This window comes from Anolis sagrei, chromosome 6, assembly GCF_037176765.1.
Source record: "Anolis sagrei isolate rAnoSag1 chromosome 6, rAnoSag1.mat, whole genome shotgun sequence".
Lineage (NCBI taxonomy): Eukaryota > Metazoa > Chordata > Lepidosauria > Squamata > Dactyloidae > Anolis > Anolis sagrei.
In genome coordinates, this window is record NC_090026.1 from 7,847,710 (window position 1) to 7,864,826 (window position 17,117).

A 17,117-nucleotide genomic window follows, 5' to 3' on the forward strand; every position below is an offset into this window, starting at 1 on the left:
TGGAGCCCCTGGAACAGCCGTTCCAGAACAGATTGATTTAATTAATTGAATAATACATACATGAATAATTGAATAATAAATATAATAAATAATTGTTATAATTCATATAATAAATTCATGTATGAATAATAAATACATAAAACGACTCCATTGCAGCTGTGATCCCTCCTTTTCCCAAAGCAGCTTGTTAGATTAGTCCTGTACAACACTGCTACCGGAGAGGAAGGGGTTAAAACTGTTTTGGCACTGCAGTTCCCATAATGGCCATCAGGCGCCGCTGTGGTTCTGCAGAAAGGAATCTGAGCAGGAAACAAGTGACCGCAAGTTTCGGGCCTTGTAGCGGCGGAAGTGACGTCATGTCGCCATAGAAACGCGCCGGAAGTACGCCTGCAAATGAAATAAATGCCCGGGCAGCGGATAGAAGCGCCGACTCGAAGGAAAGCGGCCGAATGGATAGCTGTTTCGCGTTGCCTCTGCACCAGTGAGAGGTGAAAAGTAGGTGATCGGAAGGGAAGCTATAGAACTGAAAGGAGGTCGCCTTGGACTACATTTCCCAGCATCTTTCACCATTGGCACTCCTGGCAGGGGCAGCTGGGAGTTGTAGTCCAGCGGGTAGAAAAGTTTTCTGGTAGTTAATTGGGGGTCTCTTAAGAGAAGAGAATAAGGACTAAATTAAGTATAATAATATAAATAATAATGAAGTATTAATAGCTGGGAATGTAGCCAGGCCTAGGGAGTAATTACCATGTATTAAAGGACTTGAAAAAGAGATTAAATGGGGAGGGGCTTCAGGAAAGAAGGCGTGGCCTAAGGCAAGAGGGCGGGGCTACAAACTGGAGAGTGCATTGTATTGTCGAAGGCTTTCATGGCTGGAATCACTGGGTTGTTGTAGGTTTTTTTGGGCTATATGGCCATGGTCTAGAGGCATTTTCTCCTGACGTTTCGCCTGCATCTATGGCAAGCATCCTCAGAGGTAGTGAGGTCTGTTGGAACTAGGAAAAAGGGTTTATGTATCTGTGGAATGACCAGGGTGGGACACAGGACTCTTGTCTGCTGGAGCTAGGTGTGAATGTTTCAACTGACCACCTTGATTAGCATTTGATTGCCTGGCAGTGCCCGGAGCAGTCTTTTGCTGAGAGGTGATTAGATGTCCTTGTTTGTTTCCTCTCTGTTGTTGTGCTGTTCTAATTTTCTGATGGAAAAAGAAAATGAAGGAAGACTGCCTTTTCTAGATGTCCTAGTCATCCGCAAACCAGATCAACAATTGGGTCACACCGTTTACAGAAAACCCACACACACACGGATAGATATCTACATAAAAACTCCAACCATCACCCAAGTCAAAAAAGAAGCACCATTAAAGCCTTGGCAGACCTCACTACCTCTGAGGATGCTTGCCATAGATGCAGGCGAAACGTCAGGAGAAAAATTGCCTCCAGAACATGGCCATATAGCCCGGAAAAACCTACAACAATCCAAGCATCATGTCCCAAACGCACTTTATTAGAGAGTTAAGATTGCCTGCACATTGCACCTACCCTAAAATCCTTACATTTCTCCTGTCATGCCCAGCACTTTTAATTTTTATTCATTACATTTGGCCCAGCCCTTAGTTTTAAATGTGTCATGGTGTAATTGTTTTATTGTTACTGCTTTAATGTTTATTGGTTTGCTTTCTGAGTTTTATTGTTGTATCTGTTATGCTGTTGTTTTATTGAGGGCCTTGGCCTTTGTAAGCCGCACCAAGTCCTTCGGGAGATGTTAGCGGGGTACAAATAAAGTTAATAATAATAATAATAATCAGAAGAGCTGAAAGACCAGGAACAAGCCACGAGAATGAAGACAAAGACCCACCCAGAGGAAAAGTGTTCTTGCCACACATCAAGGGAAGCACTGACCGCATAGGGAAGCTGATGAGGAAACACAACATACAAACTATCTACAGATCCATCAAGAAAATCCAACAAACGCTTCGTTCAGCAAAGGACAAGAGGGATCCTTCACTTCTGCAGGAGTCTACCGTGTACCATGCAGCTGTGGACAAGTCTACAGAGGGACCACCAAACGCAGCCACATTGCCCAATCACGAATAAAGGAACATGAAAGGCACTGCAGACTACTTCAACCAGAGAAGTCAGCCATAGCAGAGCACCTGATGAACCAACCTGGACACAGCATATTATTTGAGAATACAGAAATAATGGACCACTCTCACAACCACCATGTCAGGCTACACAGAGAAGCCATTGAAATACACAAGCATGTGGACAATTTCAACAGAAAGGAGGAAACCATGAAAATGAACAAAATCTGGCTACCAGTATTAAAAAAAACTCTAAAATTAGAACAGCACAACAACAGAGAGGAAACAAACAAGGACATCTAATCACCTCTCAACAAAAGTTTGCTCCAGGCACTACCAGGCAATCAAATGCTAATCAAGGTGGTCAGTTGAAACATTCACACCTAGCTCCAGCAGACAAGAGTCCTTTGTCTCACCCTGGTCATTCCACAGATATATAAACCCTTTTTCCTAGTTCCAACAGACCTCACTACCTCTGAGGATGCTTGCCATAGATGCAGGCGAAATGTCAGGAGAAAATGCCTCTAGAACATGGCCATATAGCCCAAAAAAACCTACAGCAAGTGCATCTTGAAGGGGCGTGGTGTAACGGGAGTGGGCGGGGTCTAGAGCAAGAGTGTGGGGCTACATCTTTCAGCAAGGACATTATGGGAATGGGTGTGGCCTTTCAGGAGTGGGTGGGGTCCTAAGCAAAAAGGCGGGGCTACATTTGGTGAAGTTGGAAAGTTAGGTCAAAGTTTGGAGGTACAGGTAATTAAATGCAAATTAAAACCTACAAGGAAAAGCTTTCCTTCTTGTAGCACAACTATATTGTTGTGCTCCAGGAAGTAAAGCACAACTATATGGGAAATCAATGTTTCCATTTGATGTTTGATGTTTTGTTTTAGGTCTGTTATAACAGGTTGTGCTTTTTATTTAATTTTAGTTTGTTAAATTATTCATATTTATATGTTGGGTTGTATAAATTTTGTTAGCATGGATGTATTGTTGTTGTATTCGGGCATTGAATTTTTGCCTTTTATGTTTGGAATTCGCCCCGAGTTCCTTTGGGGAGATAGAGCGGAATATAAATAAAGTTTGTTATTGTGTTGTTGTAGGTTTTTTCGGGCTATATGGCCATGGTCTAGAGGCATTCTCTCCTGATGTTTCACCTGCATCTATGGCAAGCATCCTCAGAGGATGCTTGCCATAGATGCAAGCGAAATGTCAGGAGAGAATGCCTCTAGACCATGGCCATATAGCCCGAAAAAACCTACAACAACCCAATGATTCCGGCCATGAAAGCCTTCGACAATACAAAATTTGTTATTGTTTTTATTTATTTATTTGCACTATTTCTATCCCGCCCATATCAGCGGCATACAAAATCGGCACAATTCGATGCCATATATAATATACATACATTGATAAAAAGCAAAATAAAATTATTATTATTATTATATAAAAACAGCTTTCTGGATGCAATATGGAAGTAAGAGGGGTTTTTTTGCCATTTGCTTGAGAGTTCCAGCTAACTGAGAGTCTATTTTCGATCAGTTCTGTATCTGTCTTTGATGCAAGATTTTTATATTTTTGTGTTTCTATTTTATTTTTTGCATATATAGGCCTAACTGTCCGAATGTATCTCCCTTTATGAACCATCACGGAGTTGTAGTTGCTCCTTCTTCTCTTCAGGTGATGGGGAGTGTGTCGGTGCAGGAGGAGGAGGAAGAAGAAGAAGAGCCTGAGGGCCACGATCCCTTTGTGGCCCTGCGGCTGGTAGCGGCTGCTTCCTGGCACGTGGTCGAGGAGCGCCAGGTCTGCGACTTCCCACGAGTGCTGGCCATGCTGGAGGCCGTCGGGGAAGCCGCCCCGGATTTGGTGCACTTCCGGCACCTGGCTAAAGTGCGGCTGGGCCTGCAGGCAAAGGTCAGCTGGGGGTATTCTGTGTCCGCATGTCATTTAAACAATTTAGAAGGGCAATCAATCATTTGGAAACTATGAGTCCCTCTGAGCAGCTTCAAGAGCTCAGGATGTTTAACTTAGAGAAGAGAAAGCTAAGAAAAGCGGACATGAGAGTCATGTTAAAATATTTGAAATTATGTGCCATTGGTTAGAATAGAGTAGAATAACTTTATTGTCATTACATACCAAAATTAAATGCTTTCCTCAGCACATACCACTAAACAACACACCTCAACCACCACTGCACAGTCCCCAATGCCACATCAATGCAAAACCATGTTCAACATAGCCACAGCTCTAGGATAAAAGCTCAGTCTGTTTGTCCTTGCCTTTGTCACCCTATACCATTTCCCAGATGGTAATAATTCAAATATATATACTAGCTGTCCCCTGCCACGCATTGCTGTGGCCCAGTCTGGTGATCTGGTTTCATGTATGTATGTATGTATGTTATTCCTTCGTGCTTGTGAGTAAACAGTATTCCTTGTTGTTTCTATGTCAGTGTTGGATATTGTCTGGTTTGCCTACTCTGGAACATGCAACATATAATTGTCCTTCTTTAGGGGTCCCTTTCAAATCGATGATACTATATCTGTGTGTATGTGTGAATCATATATATCTATCTATATTTATGACTGGATGGTTCTTGTCTGGAGGGCTTTGATTACGTTTTCTTGCCCTGGTGAAGGGAGTGGACTGGGTGGCCTTAAGTATGATGGTTCTGGTTGGGAAGTTTGCCCCAATTCTATCGTTGGTGGGGTTCAGCATGCTCTTTGATTGTAGGTGAACTATAAATCCCAGTAACTACAACTCCCAAATGTCAAGGTCTATAGTCATCACTATGCTGGGTGTGACCAAGTGTTAGATTTCTGGTCTGTTCTTTCTGTAGTCCACTGTAAGAAGGGAGTAAGTTTGCTTTCTGCTGCTCTGGAGACTAGGACACAACGGAGCAATGGATTAAAATTGCAAGGGGGGTGTTCCACGTAAACATTAGGAAAGACTTCCTGATGATAAGAGTTGTACAGCACTAGAATAGGTTGCCTTTGAGTCTGGTGGAGCTTCCTTCTCTGGAGGTTTTTAAGCAGAAGCTGGATGTCCATCTGTTGGGAGGGCTTTGATTGTGTGTTGCTGCATGGCAGGCTGGGGTTGGACTGGATAGCCCATGTAGTTCTTTCCAGTTCTATGAATGGAAACCCCGGCCCTGTTTGTCTTTCAGTTGGGTTGCTAAATCTTAGGAACTGGCCCCGTCTCTACTTCACATGCATTATCTCCAGGAAGGAAATGAGGATGTAAATTCTTTATTTCTGTGCAAGTTTCCAACTCATCTAAGAATGAAGAAACTTGTTACAGTTTGTAACACTTAATTCAAGGGTCCTCAAACTTTTTAAACAGAAGGCCAGGTCACAGTCCTTCAAAGTGTTGGAGGGCCGGATTATAATTTGAAAAAACAAAACAAAACATGAATGAATTCCTATGCACACTGTAGTGCAAAAACACTTAAAACACTACAATAATTAAAATAAAGAACAATTTTAAACATATAAATTTATTAGTATTTCAATGGGAAGTGTGGGCCTGCTTTTGGCTTTTTTTTTTCTTTTTTTTTTTTGTCGTGTCAGGAGCGACTTGACAGACTGCAAGTCGCTTCTGGTGTGAGAGAATTAGCCGTCTACAAGGATGTTGCCCAGGGGATGCCCAGATGATTTGATGTTTTTATCATCCTTCTGGGAGGCTGATGAGATAGGATTGTTGTTGTTGTTTTGTGCTTTCAAGTCATTACAGACTTAGGTTGACCCTAAGCGAGGGCCGGGTAAATGACCTTGGAGGGCCGCATTCGGCCCCCGGGCCTTAGTTTGAGGACCCCTGGCTTAATTAGTTAATTGCTGCAGCTTCCAAAGAGTCTCCCAGGAGTCTGGAATCTTGTATTTATCTTCTTTATTTTTGCGATACCTTTCCTGTAGGATTATTTGTATTTATAGTAGAGTAGAATGCAGCATGTCAGTAAGATATATATATGCACACACACACATGCACAAACACTCTCTCCTGTTTCTTACCATAAGCCTCTGTGTGTGTGTGTGTGTGTTTCAAAAAAGATTAAAACGTACTTTTATTGTTGCAGGTAATACATGTCATATAAAAGATTAGACGAAAAAGGTACCTTTGATAAAAGAGTCCCTGATGCTGATTTTATTTATTTGTCGTGTCAGGGCAACCACTCAATTGTATTACATTTCTAACAGAACAAAACAAACAAACAGACAAAACACAAAATTTGCAAGTTTGGTAGTTGATTAAATGTCCTTTGACCAGTATCTGGCCACTTGGAGTGCCTCTGGTGTTGCCGCAAGAAGGTCCTCCATTGTGCATGTGGCTGGGCTCAAGGTGCATTGCAGCAGGTGGTCAGTGGTTTGCTCTTCTCCACACTCGCATGTTGTGGATTCCACTTTGTAGCCCCATTTCTGAAGGTTGGCTCTGCATCTCGTGGTGCCAGAGCGCAGTCTGTTCAGCGCCTTCCTAATGCTGATGAATATAAGAGAGAAGCCTCAAAGAAATGGGTAAAAGGCACACTAAAGATTTCTGGGAAGATGGGGGAAGTGATCTTTACATGCAGGGAGGAAGCCAATATACTTGAGTTGCATAAATCTAGGAAACAGATATGAAAACCTGATAGCAGGTCTGCTCCTCTAGCTTCCTTCTGTCCTTAATTGCTCTATGCAAATACCCAGTATTGGTGACCAATAGCTCTGGGCAACCGGCTAAATGCATGTAGGTGACATTAAATGGAGACGCCACCAGAATCCCAGGCAGAAGCATATTCTGCTGTCAAACAGCTCTTATTGTTGGGAAGTTCTTTCAAAGATTTAGGTGGAGTCTCTTTTTCCTGCCATTTGAATCTATGGTTCCATTGTGTCCCAGTCTCCAGAGCAACAGGAAACAAGCTTCTCCTGTCCTCCAAGTAACATTCTTGATTAACGTATTTAAACATGGCTCTCTGTAAGCAAGCAAGCAAGAAGGCATAATCCCTTCATTTCACAATCTTAGTTAAGTAGCAGCACTTTCAGCTAATGCATTGTTGAAGGCTTTCATGGCTGGAATCACTAGGTTCTTGTGGGTTTTTTCGGGCTTTCAGCTAACATTTTTCTCCATACAAAGATAGGTTTTGTGTGAGCACATGCATTGAGTAACAAGCTGTGAGCAGTCACTTAACCCTTAATGCCGTCTCCAGGAGTTGTCCCTAGGTCTTATGTTTTGCCTAAAAACCTTGGAGCAAAACAAGGAATTGTGTTGTTGTTCGGCTGTTAGGAATTGTGGGAACTGAAGTCCAAAACACCCGGAGGGCCCAAGTTTGCCCATGCCTGCCTTAAGAGTCTTGTGCAGCCCTGAATGGCATCCCTAATCCCAATGATCTACTGCTGTTATTACTGTACTCTACCTTTTCCCATCCTTAGCTTTTTCCTGGCTGATAAAGCCGCTGTGCTTTTCTTTCTCTTCTCCCTAATTTTTTGGTCATCCTTCCATTTCTCTTCCCTCAGGTAATCATGACAATGCTGCAGAATGAGGAATCCTATGGGCAAATCTACGAAGCTGTGGATGCTTTCTTTCCGGAGCACAACCCTACAACGACTCACCCCAAAGCTGTGAGTGTCCCTTGAGGAACATAGCCACTTGATGATGAGTAGTAGTAGTTATTATTTTACTGACACAAAAATACAGTATGTCACAGCAAACGAGATCTATATGCTGGATTTCGTATCACAAAATCACAAGTTGTGCATTTCCCAAGCGTCTAGGACAGTGGTTCTCAACCTTCTTAATGTCACGATCCCTTAATACAGTTCCTCATGTTGTGGTGACCCCCAACCGTAAAATTATTGTTGTTGCTACTTCGTAACTGCAACTTTGCTACTGTTATGCTGTAAATATCTGATATGCAGGATGCTTTTTCATTCACTGGACCAAATTTGACACAAATACTCAATACGCCCAAATCTGAATACTAGTGGGGTTGGGGAGATTTATTTTGTCATTTGGGAGTTGTAGTTGCTGGGGTTTATAGTTTACCTACAACAAAGAGTATTCTGAACTCCACCAATGATGCAATTGAACCAAACTTGGTTCACAGAACTCCCATGACCAACAGAAAATACTGGAACGGTTTGCGGGCATTGCCCTTAAGTTTGGGAGTTGTAGTTCACCACATCCAGAGAGCACTGTGGACTCAAACAATGATGGATCTGGACCAAACCTGGCATGAATACTCAATATGCCCAAATGTGAAGACAGATGAAGTTTGGGGAAAATCAACCTTGAGATTTGGGAATTGTAGTTGCTGAGACTTATAGTTCACCTACAATCAAAGAGCATTCTGAACCCCATCAATGATAGAATGAGGCCAAACTTCCCACACAGAACCCCCATAAACAACAGAAAATACTGTGTTTTCTGATGGTCTTTGGCGACCCCTCTGAAACCCCCTCGTGACCCCCGCAGGGGTCCCGACCCCCAGGTTGAGAAACGCTGGTATTATTGCCATTATTTATTTATTTATTCCATATACTTGTACCCCGCCCTTCCCACCCCCAAGGGGGAACTCAGGGCGGCCTCACAGCAAACACTATTTGGTGCCAACATGGTGGTAAAAACAATCAACAAATTCATTAAAACAAAACATTAAATAAAGAGTTATTAAAACATGCCAATTAAAATCCGGGTCCAGGTCAATTCATTGTCACTTCGAAATTGCTTATGTCTTCTTCGTACAAGCCGCTATTCAATGGTCAAACGCAAGGTCCCACAGCCAAGTCTTGAGTTTCCTTCTAAAGGACAGGAGGGAGGTGGCCAATCTGATGTCTTTGGGGAGGAAATTCCACAAACATGGGTTCACTGTTGAGAAGGGCCTATCTCTCGTCTCCACCAATTGCTTTTGCGATGGTGGTGGAATCGAGAGCAGAGCCATGTTGATTCGTAAGAATGCCATGCGTTCTTCCCTCGTGTCCTTCTGGGAAATTGACACTTATGTTTGATGTTTTGTTTCATATCTGATATAACAGATTGTGTTTTTCAATTATTTTTAGTTGTTAAGTCATAATTTGTTTTGATATGTTGGGTTGTCAATTTTCAATATTATGGGTGTATTATTATTATTATGTTCAGGCATTGAATGTCTGCCTTTTATGTTTGGAATCCACCCTAATATATAAAAAGTTATTATTATTATTATTATTCTGCCCCATTGCTTCATTGAAAAGTTGCCTTCCTCACAAGCCTTGTAATTTTTTTGCCACAGACTGCTGAAGACTTGGAGCTGGTGCAAGCAGCTCAAGATAATTTCCGGGATCTGGTGCTGAACTTGCTAAGCGACCGTGGGGAGCGAGACAAGTATGTGCAGGTGAGGAAGGGAAGAAAGAAGTTGGTTGCTATCTTGTTAGTGAAATAAGAAGAGGATATATTATTTGTATTGATTTATTACCTTTCTGTTGTGTGCCTTCCAAACCATTCCTGACTTATTGCAAGTCTAAAGTGAACCTATTACGGAGTTCAGAAGGGGTTGGCCATTGTCTTCCTCTGAGGATGGGAAAATGTGACCTGCCCAAGGTTACTTAGTAAATTTCCATGACCAAGTGATTTTCCAAAATAACCTCACAACAAGGTAAAGGTTTCCCATGACATTAAGTCTAGTTGTGTTTGACTCTGGGAGGTGGTGCTCATCTCCATTTCTAAGCCAAAGAGCTGGTTTTGTCCATAGACACATCCAAGGTCATGTGGGTAGCATGATTGCATGGAGATCCGTTACCTTCCCACCAAGTCGATACCTATTGATCTACTCACATTTGCATGTTTTTGAACTGCTAGGTTGGCAGAAGCTGTGACTAACAGCAGGAGCTCACCCCTTTCCTTGGATTGATTAGAACATCTTTCAGTCATCAAGTTCAGCAGCTCAGTGATTTAACCCACTGCGCCACCACAGGGCCCCTTTCAATATCCTAGTCCAATTCTCAAACCACCACACTAGTGTTGGCTCTCGTTTACCACCTACCTCTTAGTTAAAATCAAGATCTAATCTTGTCATCCGGTCGTTTCATGTTCCAATATTTGTTACACTGCCTTTTTGAGTGCCTGCTCGAATAACCAGGTCTTAACCTTCCTACGAAATGCTAACAGAGAAGGGGCCGATTTAATATCTCTGGGAAGGGCGTTCCATACCCGAGGGGCCACCACTGAGAAGGCCCTGTCTTGTCCCTGCCAAACGTATTTGTGACACAGGTGGGATCGAGAGCAGGGCCTCCCCAGACAATCTTAACGTCATGATCTTGAAGTAATAAAACACAGTTCTTATTTTCTTCCACCTCTCAGGAACACTTGGAAAACGATTATGGAGAAGCCTTTTCAAATGTGGTGGAAGAGCTCTTTTGCGATTATCTGTGGCAGCTGGAAAGCACCCTTCCCAAGCCTGACCTTCAGAAGGTACCGTGTGGGAGGAGGAAAGGGGTTTGCAAATCCGGAGCTTAATTATGGGGCAGCCCTGCATCTTAACGGTGGCACATGTGGTTTGCAGTGGCCTGCCTCTACCAGCCCAAACTGTTTGAAAGGTAGGCAGAGTTGGGTTGGATGAACCAAGAGGTGATGAGAGAGTTCTATAAATGCTAAAATAAATGTATCCGAAAGTAGTTCAGTGTTCTGCAGGTGGCATTAATTGGGCCAGGTATGCCTTTCCAGAATAGGAAAACCCAACAACATGTCCCAGAAGCACTTTATTAGAGTTTAAGATTGCTTGCACACTGCACTTACCCTAAAATCGGATATACCACCTGTCACATCAGCACTTTTAATCTGTACCCATTACATTGGCCCGGCCCCAGTTTTATTGTGTTTTGGCGTATTGTTTTTGTTGTTTTTGATATTGCTTTAATTGTTTTTGATTTGCTTTAAGTTGTGTATTTATTATGCTATGTTTGAGGCCTTGGCCTTTGTAAGCCGCATCAAGTCCTTCGGGAGATGCTAGTGGGGTACAAATAAAGTTAATAATAATAATAATAATAATAATAATAATAATAAGGTGGGCATGCCCCAAAGGAACGGAATTGAAAGGCCGCATCTTAAATTTCTTGCTGAGGATTAATGAGTGTCCTCATATGTATTGTCGAAAGCTTTCATGGCTGGAATCACTGGGTTGCTGTGAGTCTTCCGGGCTGTATGGCCATGTTCCTGAAACATTCTCTCCTGACGTTTTGTCCACATCTATGTCTTGATTATTTTATTTATTTATTTATTTATTAGACTTGTATACCGCCACTCCCAATTTGGCTCGGAGCGGTTTACAGCAGTAAATTAAAACAATACAACCAACTTTAAAATACAATAAACACGAGAACCGACATAGTCCCGAGTTATTCACCCATTGAAAGCGATTAGCCGTTCAGCAGTGGAACTCTCTGCCCCGGAGTGTGGTGGAAGCTCCTTCTTTGGAAGCTTTTAAACAGAGACTGGATGGCTATCTGTCAGGGGTGCTTTGAATGCAATATTCCTGCTTCTTGTTAGGGGGTTGGGCTGGATGGCCCATGAGTTCTCTTCCAACTCTATGATTCTTTGATTCTATGATTTAATGGCCTTGCAGTTTCAAGGCCTGGCTGGTTGCTGCCTGTGGGAATCCTTTGTTGTTAGATATTAGCTGGCTACCAGTATTTTTTTTAAAAAAAACTCTAAAATCAGGACAGTACATAAAGAGGAACACTCAAAAAAGCAGGGGAATTCCAGACAATAATCAGTCAGGGCCAGCCAACACCTTCCAACAAATGATTCCTCCAGGCAGGAAGCAGACAGGCTCTGTTTAAAAACCTCCAAAGTAGGTGCCTCCACACTCCCAAGGCAGAGAGTTCCACTGTTGAATAGCTCTAATGGTCAGGAAGTTCTTCCTAATGTTCAGGTGGAATCTCCTTTCCTGTAGTTTGAACCCATTGCTCCGAGTCCTAGAAAACAAGCCTGCTCCCCCTTTGTTATGACATCCTTTCAAATATTTAAACATGGCTATTCTCTGAATTTATTATTATTTATTCATTTACAACATTTATATGCCGCCCTTCTCACCCTGAAGGGGACTCAGAGCGGCTTACAAGTAACAAGTAAATACAATATATTATATAATTACCATAGCACAATATTAATATTATATATTACATTGTACTATAACATTATACTGTAATATTATTAGTAATCCTCTTTTAGCTTCTCTATAGCCAACAATTGGAAAGCTGGGGCTTGTGAGTTCGGAAGGAGCTTTGGGAGTTCTCAGTGAGGGAGATCGAAGTCTCGGCCAAACTACAAATCCCAGCATTCTGTAAGATTCAGACATGGCAATTAAAGTGGAGCCATGGCACAAAAACTATGTGATTGAAAAGGGCCCATAGTCCATCAAATGTCCAGGCTCTGGCCTTGCAGTCTCAAGAGTCGCTGAAATCTCCAGTTCTCCTTCTTTCTTTTTTTAATCTTCCTCAGTTGTTGGAGGCTGTGTGTTTCCGGGGCCCCAGGAATAACCCCCAGGCGCATTTGGCAATCCTCTCCCGCTACTTCACCGTCATGGGATACCAGCTCGTAGGTAGGCAAAAAGGGACCACAGATTCTCTCTCTTGAGCTGCTCTATTTCCCTACAAATAAGACTGGGCCTTTTATTAATGTTTGATCTAAAAGACAGACACATTAGGGCTTATTTTCAGGGTATCTTCCCGATTTCCAGTTTACACTTCTTTTGTTTGTTTCAGAGATCACTGCACACCTATGCACGTCCAACCCGCCAAGCCCTCGACGCCACAGCGAAGGGGAGGACGAGGTGGAAGAGCCCTCAACCCCTCCTGAACTCTGTAAGCCCCCCTCAAGCCTGGGCAGGTCTATAGTAGAGCAGAGTTGCTTCCCATGTCCGCAGGAAGGGTGAGTGCCTGCTTGCGCCCATCTCTTTTTCCACCCCATTAAACCAAAATGGGTAATGGCACCTTCTTTTCTCATGTCCAGGGATTTCCAGGAGCACCACTCAGGCAGCCAAGAAACAGGTACCTCTTGTTCTTCTCTCTGACTCTTTTTTCCAACAACAACCCGTTGACGTATGAATTTCCAGAAGCAAATACGAGATGCAAATCAGTCACACAATTCCCCTCTTTGTGTCACTGATCACATTCACATTTGCAAAGAATTATTATTATTATTATTATTATTATTATTATTCGTGTCAGGAGCAGACCAAACAGTTGCATTAAATTTTTTAACAAACAAACAAAGAGAACACAAAGTTTGCAAGCTTGGTAGTTGATTAAATGTCCTTTGACCAATATCTGGCCCCTTGGAGTGCCTCTGGTGTTGCCACAAGGAGGTCCTTCATTGTGCATGTTGCAGGGCTCAGGTTGCATTGCACCAGGTGGTCAGTGGTTTGCTCCTCTCCACACTTGCATGTCGTGGAGTCCACTTTGTGGCCCCATTTCTTAAGGTTGGCTCTGCATCTCGTGGTGCCAGAGCGCAGTATGTTCAGCGCCTTCCAAATCGCCCAGCTTTCTGTGTGCCCAGGAGGGAGTCTAATTTGGTATCAGCCATTGATTGAGGTTCTGGGTTTGAGCCTGCCACTTTTGGATTCTCGCTTGCTGGGGTGTTCCAGCAAGTGTCTCTGTAGATCTTAGAAAACTATTTCTTGATTTAAGTCATTGACGTGCTGTCTGATATCCAAACAGGGGGTGTGCTGGAGATGTCACTGCCTTGGTCCTTTCACTATTGATTGCTACTTCCCGGCCACCATCTCCCCCAATGGGGACTCAGGGCGTCTCACATGAATCCAAGCCCAAACAACAAATTACAATAAAATAAAATAAACAACATTGCAATAAAGTACAAAGCATATAAATACAATAAGCAATATACACAAAGCATAAGAAAGCAATAAACAACATAATGACAGTGAGCAGGCCGGCTGGGGCTCTGCATCAGAATGGCAAAGAAAGCTAGATTGGGAACTAGACTTTTGGTCCGTGGCAGTTTTGAGTGGACTCTGTGCCATTCCGTTCCTGGCACTTGCTTCTCCCTATCCCTTCTTCTAGTTGTGTCTCTGCCCTTATATTCCTCCATGTCCCAGTTTCCTGAAATGTCTGCCTCTACTAAATGGATAATGGGCTAGAAAGTGCGAGATCATCACAAGGAAGATGTGACTCCTTCACTTTATTTACAGTAGAAGTTCTTGACTTTTCTTGCCAGCCCTCCATATTTGAGGATTTGATTAAAATGTTCTTTATAGGAGACTCTAGATCACAGCTTTCCAAACTTTTCATGTGGGTGACAGGCTTTGGAGACATGCACCTTTCGCAACATGGTCATTCAGTTTTACTGACGTTTCACCTGCATCTAGGGCAAGCATCCTCTGAGGTGAAACGTCAGGAGAGAATGCCTCTAGAACATGGCCGTATAGCCCGAAAAAACCTACAACAACTTAGTTAATGTTCTTCCCCATCCAAGTTAATAGACACCCTGAAATACATTCACAGATGGTTGGTGGAGGGTTCTGTTGACTCCAGATTACGAATCCCTGGTTTTGAGAGAATACCATCTTGCATTCATAGGCAGAACATTGAACCCCCAGCCTTCCTGTGTTTCTCTCAGTCCAAAGAGAGAGAATGCAACAAAATTCCTAGTCCAAAAAAAAAATCCTTCACTTTGCTATCCAGGGTAAGGGGGGTGGGGATTGAGACGCAAGTGTCCTCACCTTTCTATCTTCTCTGCAGATGACAGCATGGACATGGTGCTGGATTCGAGCAGTGAGCAAGAGAGCTCTCCTTTCAGGAAGGTGAGGAAAGGGCCAAGGAGGAGAGGGGTGCAAGCCTTGACATGGTTGTTGGGAGGAAATGGCAATGGGACTTCTGCAAAGACTGCAGTTTGGCTCCATCCCCAATTCAACAAGCCTGTGCAAGGGGAGGAAGTCTTAAACCGCTCCCCTTTGGGTCTGGCCCTGTTTGGCGCTGCAGTGGCCCTGACCGCCCTCCCTTTCCCCCCACAGGGTGAATACCAGTGCACCCAGCACAACACCCTCATCCCCACCTTCCAGGAGCACCTCTGGGGCCCTGGGAGTCGGTGAGTGACCGCTTGACCACTCCCCCCCCCCCCCGGAAGTGTGGGCAGGCCTCTCCGGCCCAAGGGCCATTTCCTCACAGCTGTTCCCCACCTGCATGTACACTCTCACCGTCATATCTGTACACACCACTGAGTCACAGCATGCACCATTTGGGCAGTTTGTGTACCCTTTGGCTTTTGGGGCTGTGGTCCAACTCCATCTCTAGGAATGGTTTGAAGACGTTGAAGTGCTCCTAAATGAGGGAGGGGAGATCCCAATGCATGCCATTGGTGACTTTGTGGTCCTCTTGAGCGTATCAGACTGCAAGCCGAGGTTTAATTTAAAGCAGACCGAAAATTCGTGTTGATACTATTCCATTGAGCCCCCGGTAGCACAGCGGGTTCAGCCATTGAGCAGCTGAGCTTGCTCAGAGAGCTGGAAGAGACCCCCAAGGGTCATCCGCCAACCTGCGTGGCCACATCTGTGTATGAAACCATGCAATCTCTTCGATCATCTGGAGAGGCCCTGCTCTCACTCCCACCTCCTTTGCAGGCGCAATTGATGGGGACGAGGGAGAGTGCCTTCTCTATGGTGGCCCCCCGACTCTGGAACTCACTCCCCAAGGATATCAGACATTGGCAATCTTTAGGAGGAGACTGAAAACGTTGCTGTTCCGGTGTGCCTTCCCTAAATAAATGAAACAATCCCCTGCAAAATATCCTGAGAAGCACTTTAATTACCCGTTGGGTTGCTCTCTACTTTTGGTTCAAAACCCTCCTACTAGATACATCCTCTGTTCATGTCCAGCATTTATTTTTTAAAGTTTTAAGTACTACTTCTATTAATTGTATAGTTTTTTTAAAATCATTGTGTGTTCTGTTTATATATGAGTAATATTAATTGTATTGTTTATTTTGCTTATTGCTTGTTTTTATTGATGTGTTGTTGGGCTTGGCCTCATGTAAGCTGCTCCAAGTCCTCTTGGGGGGATGGTGGCAGGGTATAAATAAAGTATTATTATTATTATTGGGTTGTTGTAGGTTTTTCCGAGCTATATGGCCATGTTCTAGAGGCATTTTCTCCTGACGTTTCACCTGCATCTATGGCAAGCATCCTCAGAGGTAGTGAGATGCTTGCCATAGATGCAGGCGAAACGTCAGGAAAAAATGCCTCTAGAACATGGCCATGTAGCCCGGAAAAACCTACAACAACCCAGTGATTCCGACCATGAAAGCCTTCGACAATACATTATTATTATTATCCAGTCCAACCCCTACTACACAGAAATTCACAATTGGCACACTCCTTACAGTTGGCCATAGGGCCACAGTGGTGCAACAGGTCAAACCGTTGAGCTGCTGATCTTACTGACCGGAATGGCAGCTCAGATTCATGGGACAGGGTGAGCTCCTGCTATTAGTCCTAGCTCCTGCCAACCTAGTAGTTTGAAAACATGCAAATGTGAGTAGATCAATAGGTACTGCTCCAATGGGAAGATAATGACACTCCATGCAGTCATGCCCGCCATGTGACCTTGGAGGTGTCTACGGACAACACTGGCTCTTCACCTTGGAAATGGAGATGAGCACAACCCCCCAGAGTAGAACACAAGTAGACTTAATATCAAGGGGAAACCTTTACCTTTTACTCTTCCATTTCCTTCAAAAGGCCATTCATAGATGCCTCATTGGGGTGCCTTACCAATTGGAAGTTCCCTGTCCCAACCTTAACCTGTTTCTCCTTTTCTCCCTTCTCAATAGGTGTGTTAGGTGCTTGGACTCACTCACCTGTCCCGAAACCTGACCCACCTTCTCTTCTTTGTTCCTGAAACGCACAGATCTTCCTAGTTCCTTCGAGTTTGTTTAAAGCTTTATTCAATAAACATGGTTAAACCTTCTACTCAATATCTCTGATTGTCTTTTCCAATTTGTCAAGAGGCAAGTGAATACAAAGCTCATTCCCTCCTCACTAGCGGAGGAGAGCGAACCCTGCTCTCTTTTGGTCTTTGGA

The 17,117-nt window shown here is 43.6% G+C and overlaps 1 protein-coding gene across 3 annotated transcripts; it reads left to right on the top strand.

Annotated features, from left to right (window-relative positions):
* Positions 1–351: 351 nt before the first annotated feature.
* Positions 352–17,011, top strand: TINF2 (TERF1 interacting nuclear factor 2). 3 transcript variants are annotated; one of them, XM_060779972.2, is made up of 11 exons: positions 352–499; positions 3,758–3,991; positions 7,564–7,668; positions 9,318–9,419; positions 10,385–10,495; positions 12,524–12,623; positions 12,787–12,952; positions 13,034–13,071; positions 14,782–14,843; positions 15,054–15,127; positions 16,868–17,011. In XM_060779972.2, exons 2-11 carry the CDS (start codon positions 3,761–3,763, stop codon positions 16,908–16,910), a joined length of 1,032 nt encoding a protein of 343 aa, XP_060635955.2. In that variant the 5' UTR covers positions 352–499; positions 3,758–3,760; the 3' UTR covers positions 16,911–17,011. The 3 variants fall into 3 exon arrangements, with proteins under 3 accessions (XP_060635955.2, XP_060635953.2, XP_060635956.2); XM_060779970.2 differs by having other exon boundaries at positions 352–495; XM_060779973.2 differs by lacking the exon at positions 15,054–15,127 and having other exon boundaries at positions 353–495.
* Positions 17,012–17,117: the final 106 nt, after the last annotated feature.

Excerpts from the sequence above, each read along its gene's own strand:
- TINF2 (XM_060779972.2), top strand. The coding sequence starts at position 3,761 with ATGGGGAGTGTGTCGGTGCAGGAGGAGGAGGAAGAAGAAGAAGAGCCT. Across the intron at positions 14,844-15,053 it reads AGAGCTCTCCTTTCAGGAAG|GGTGAATACCAGTGCACCCA; the intron begins GTGAGGAAAGGG and ends TTCCCCCCACAG. Across the intron at positions 15,128-16,867 it reads CTCTGGGGCCCTGGGAGTCG|GTGTGTTAGGTGCTTGGACT; the intron begins GTGAGTGACCGC and ends CCTTCTCAATAG.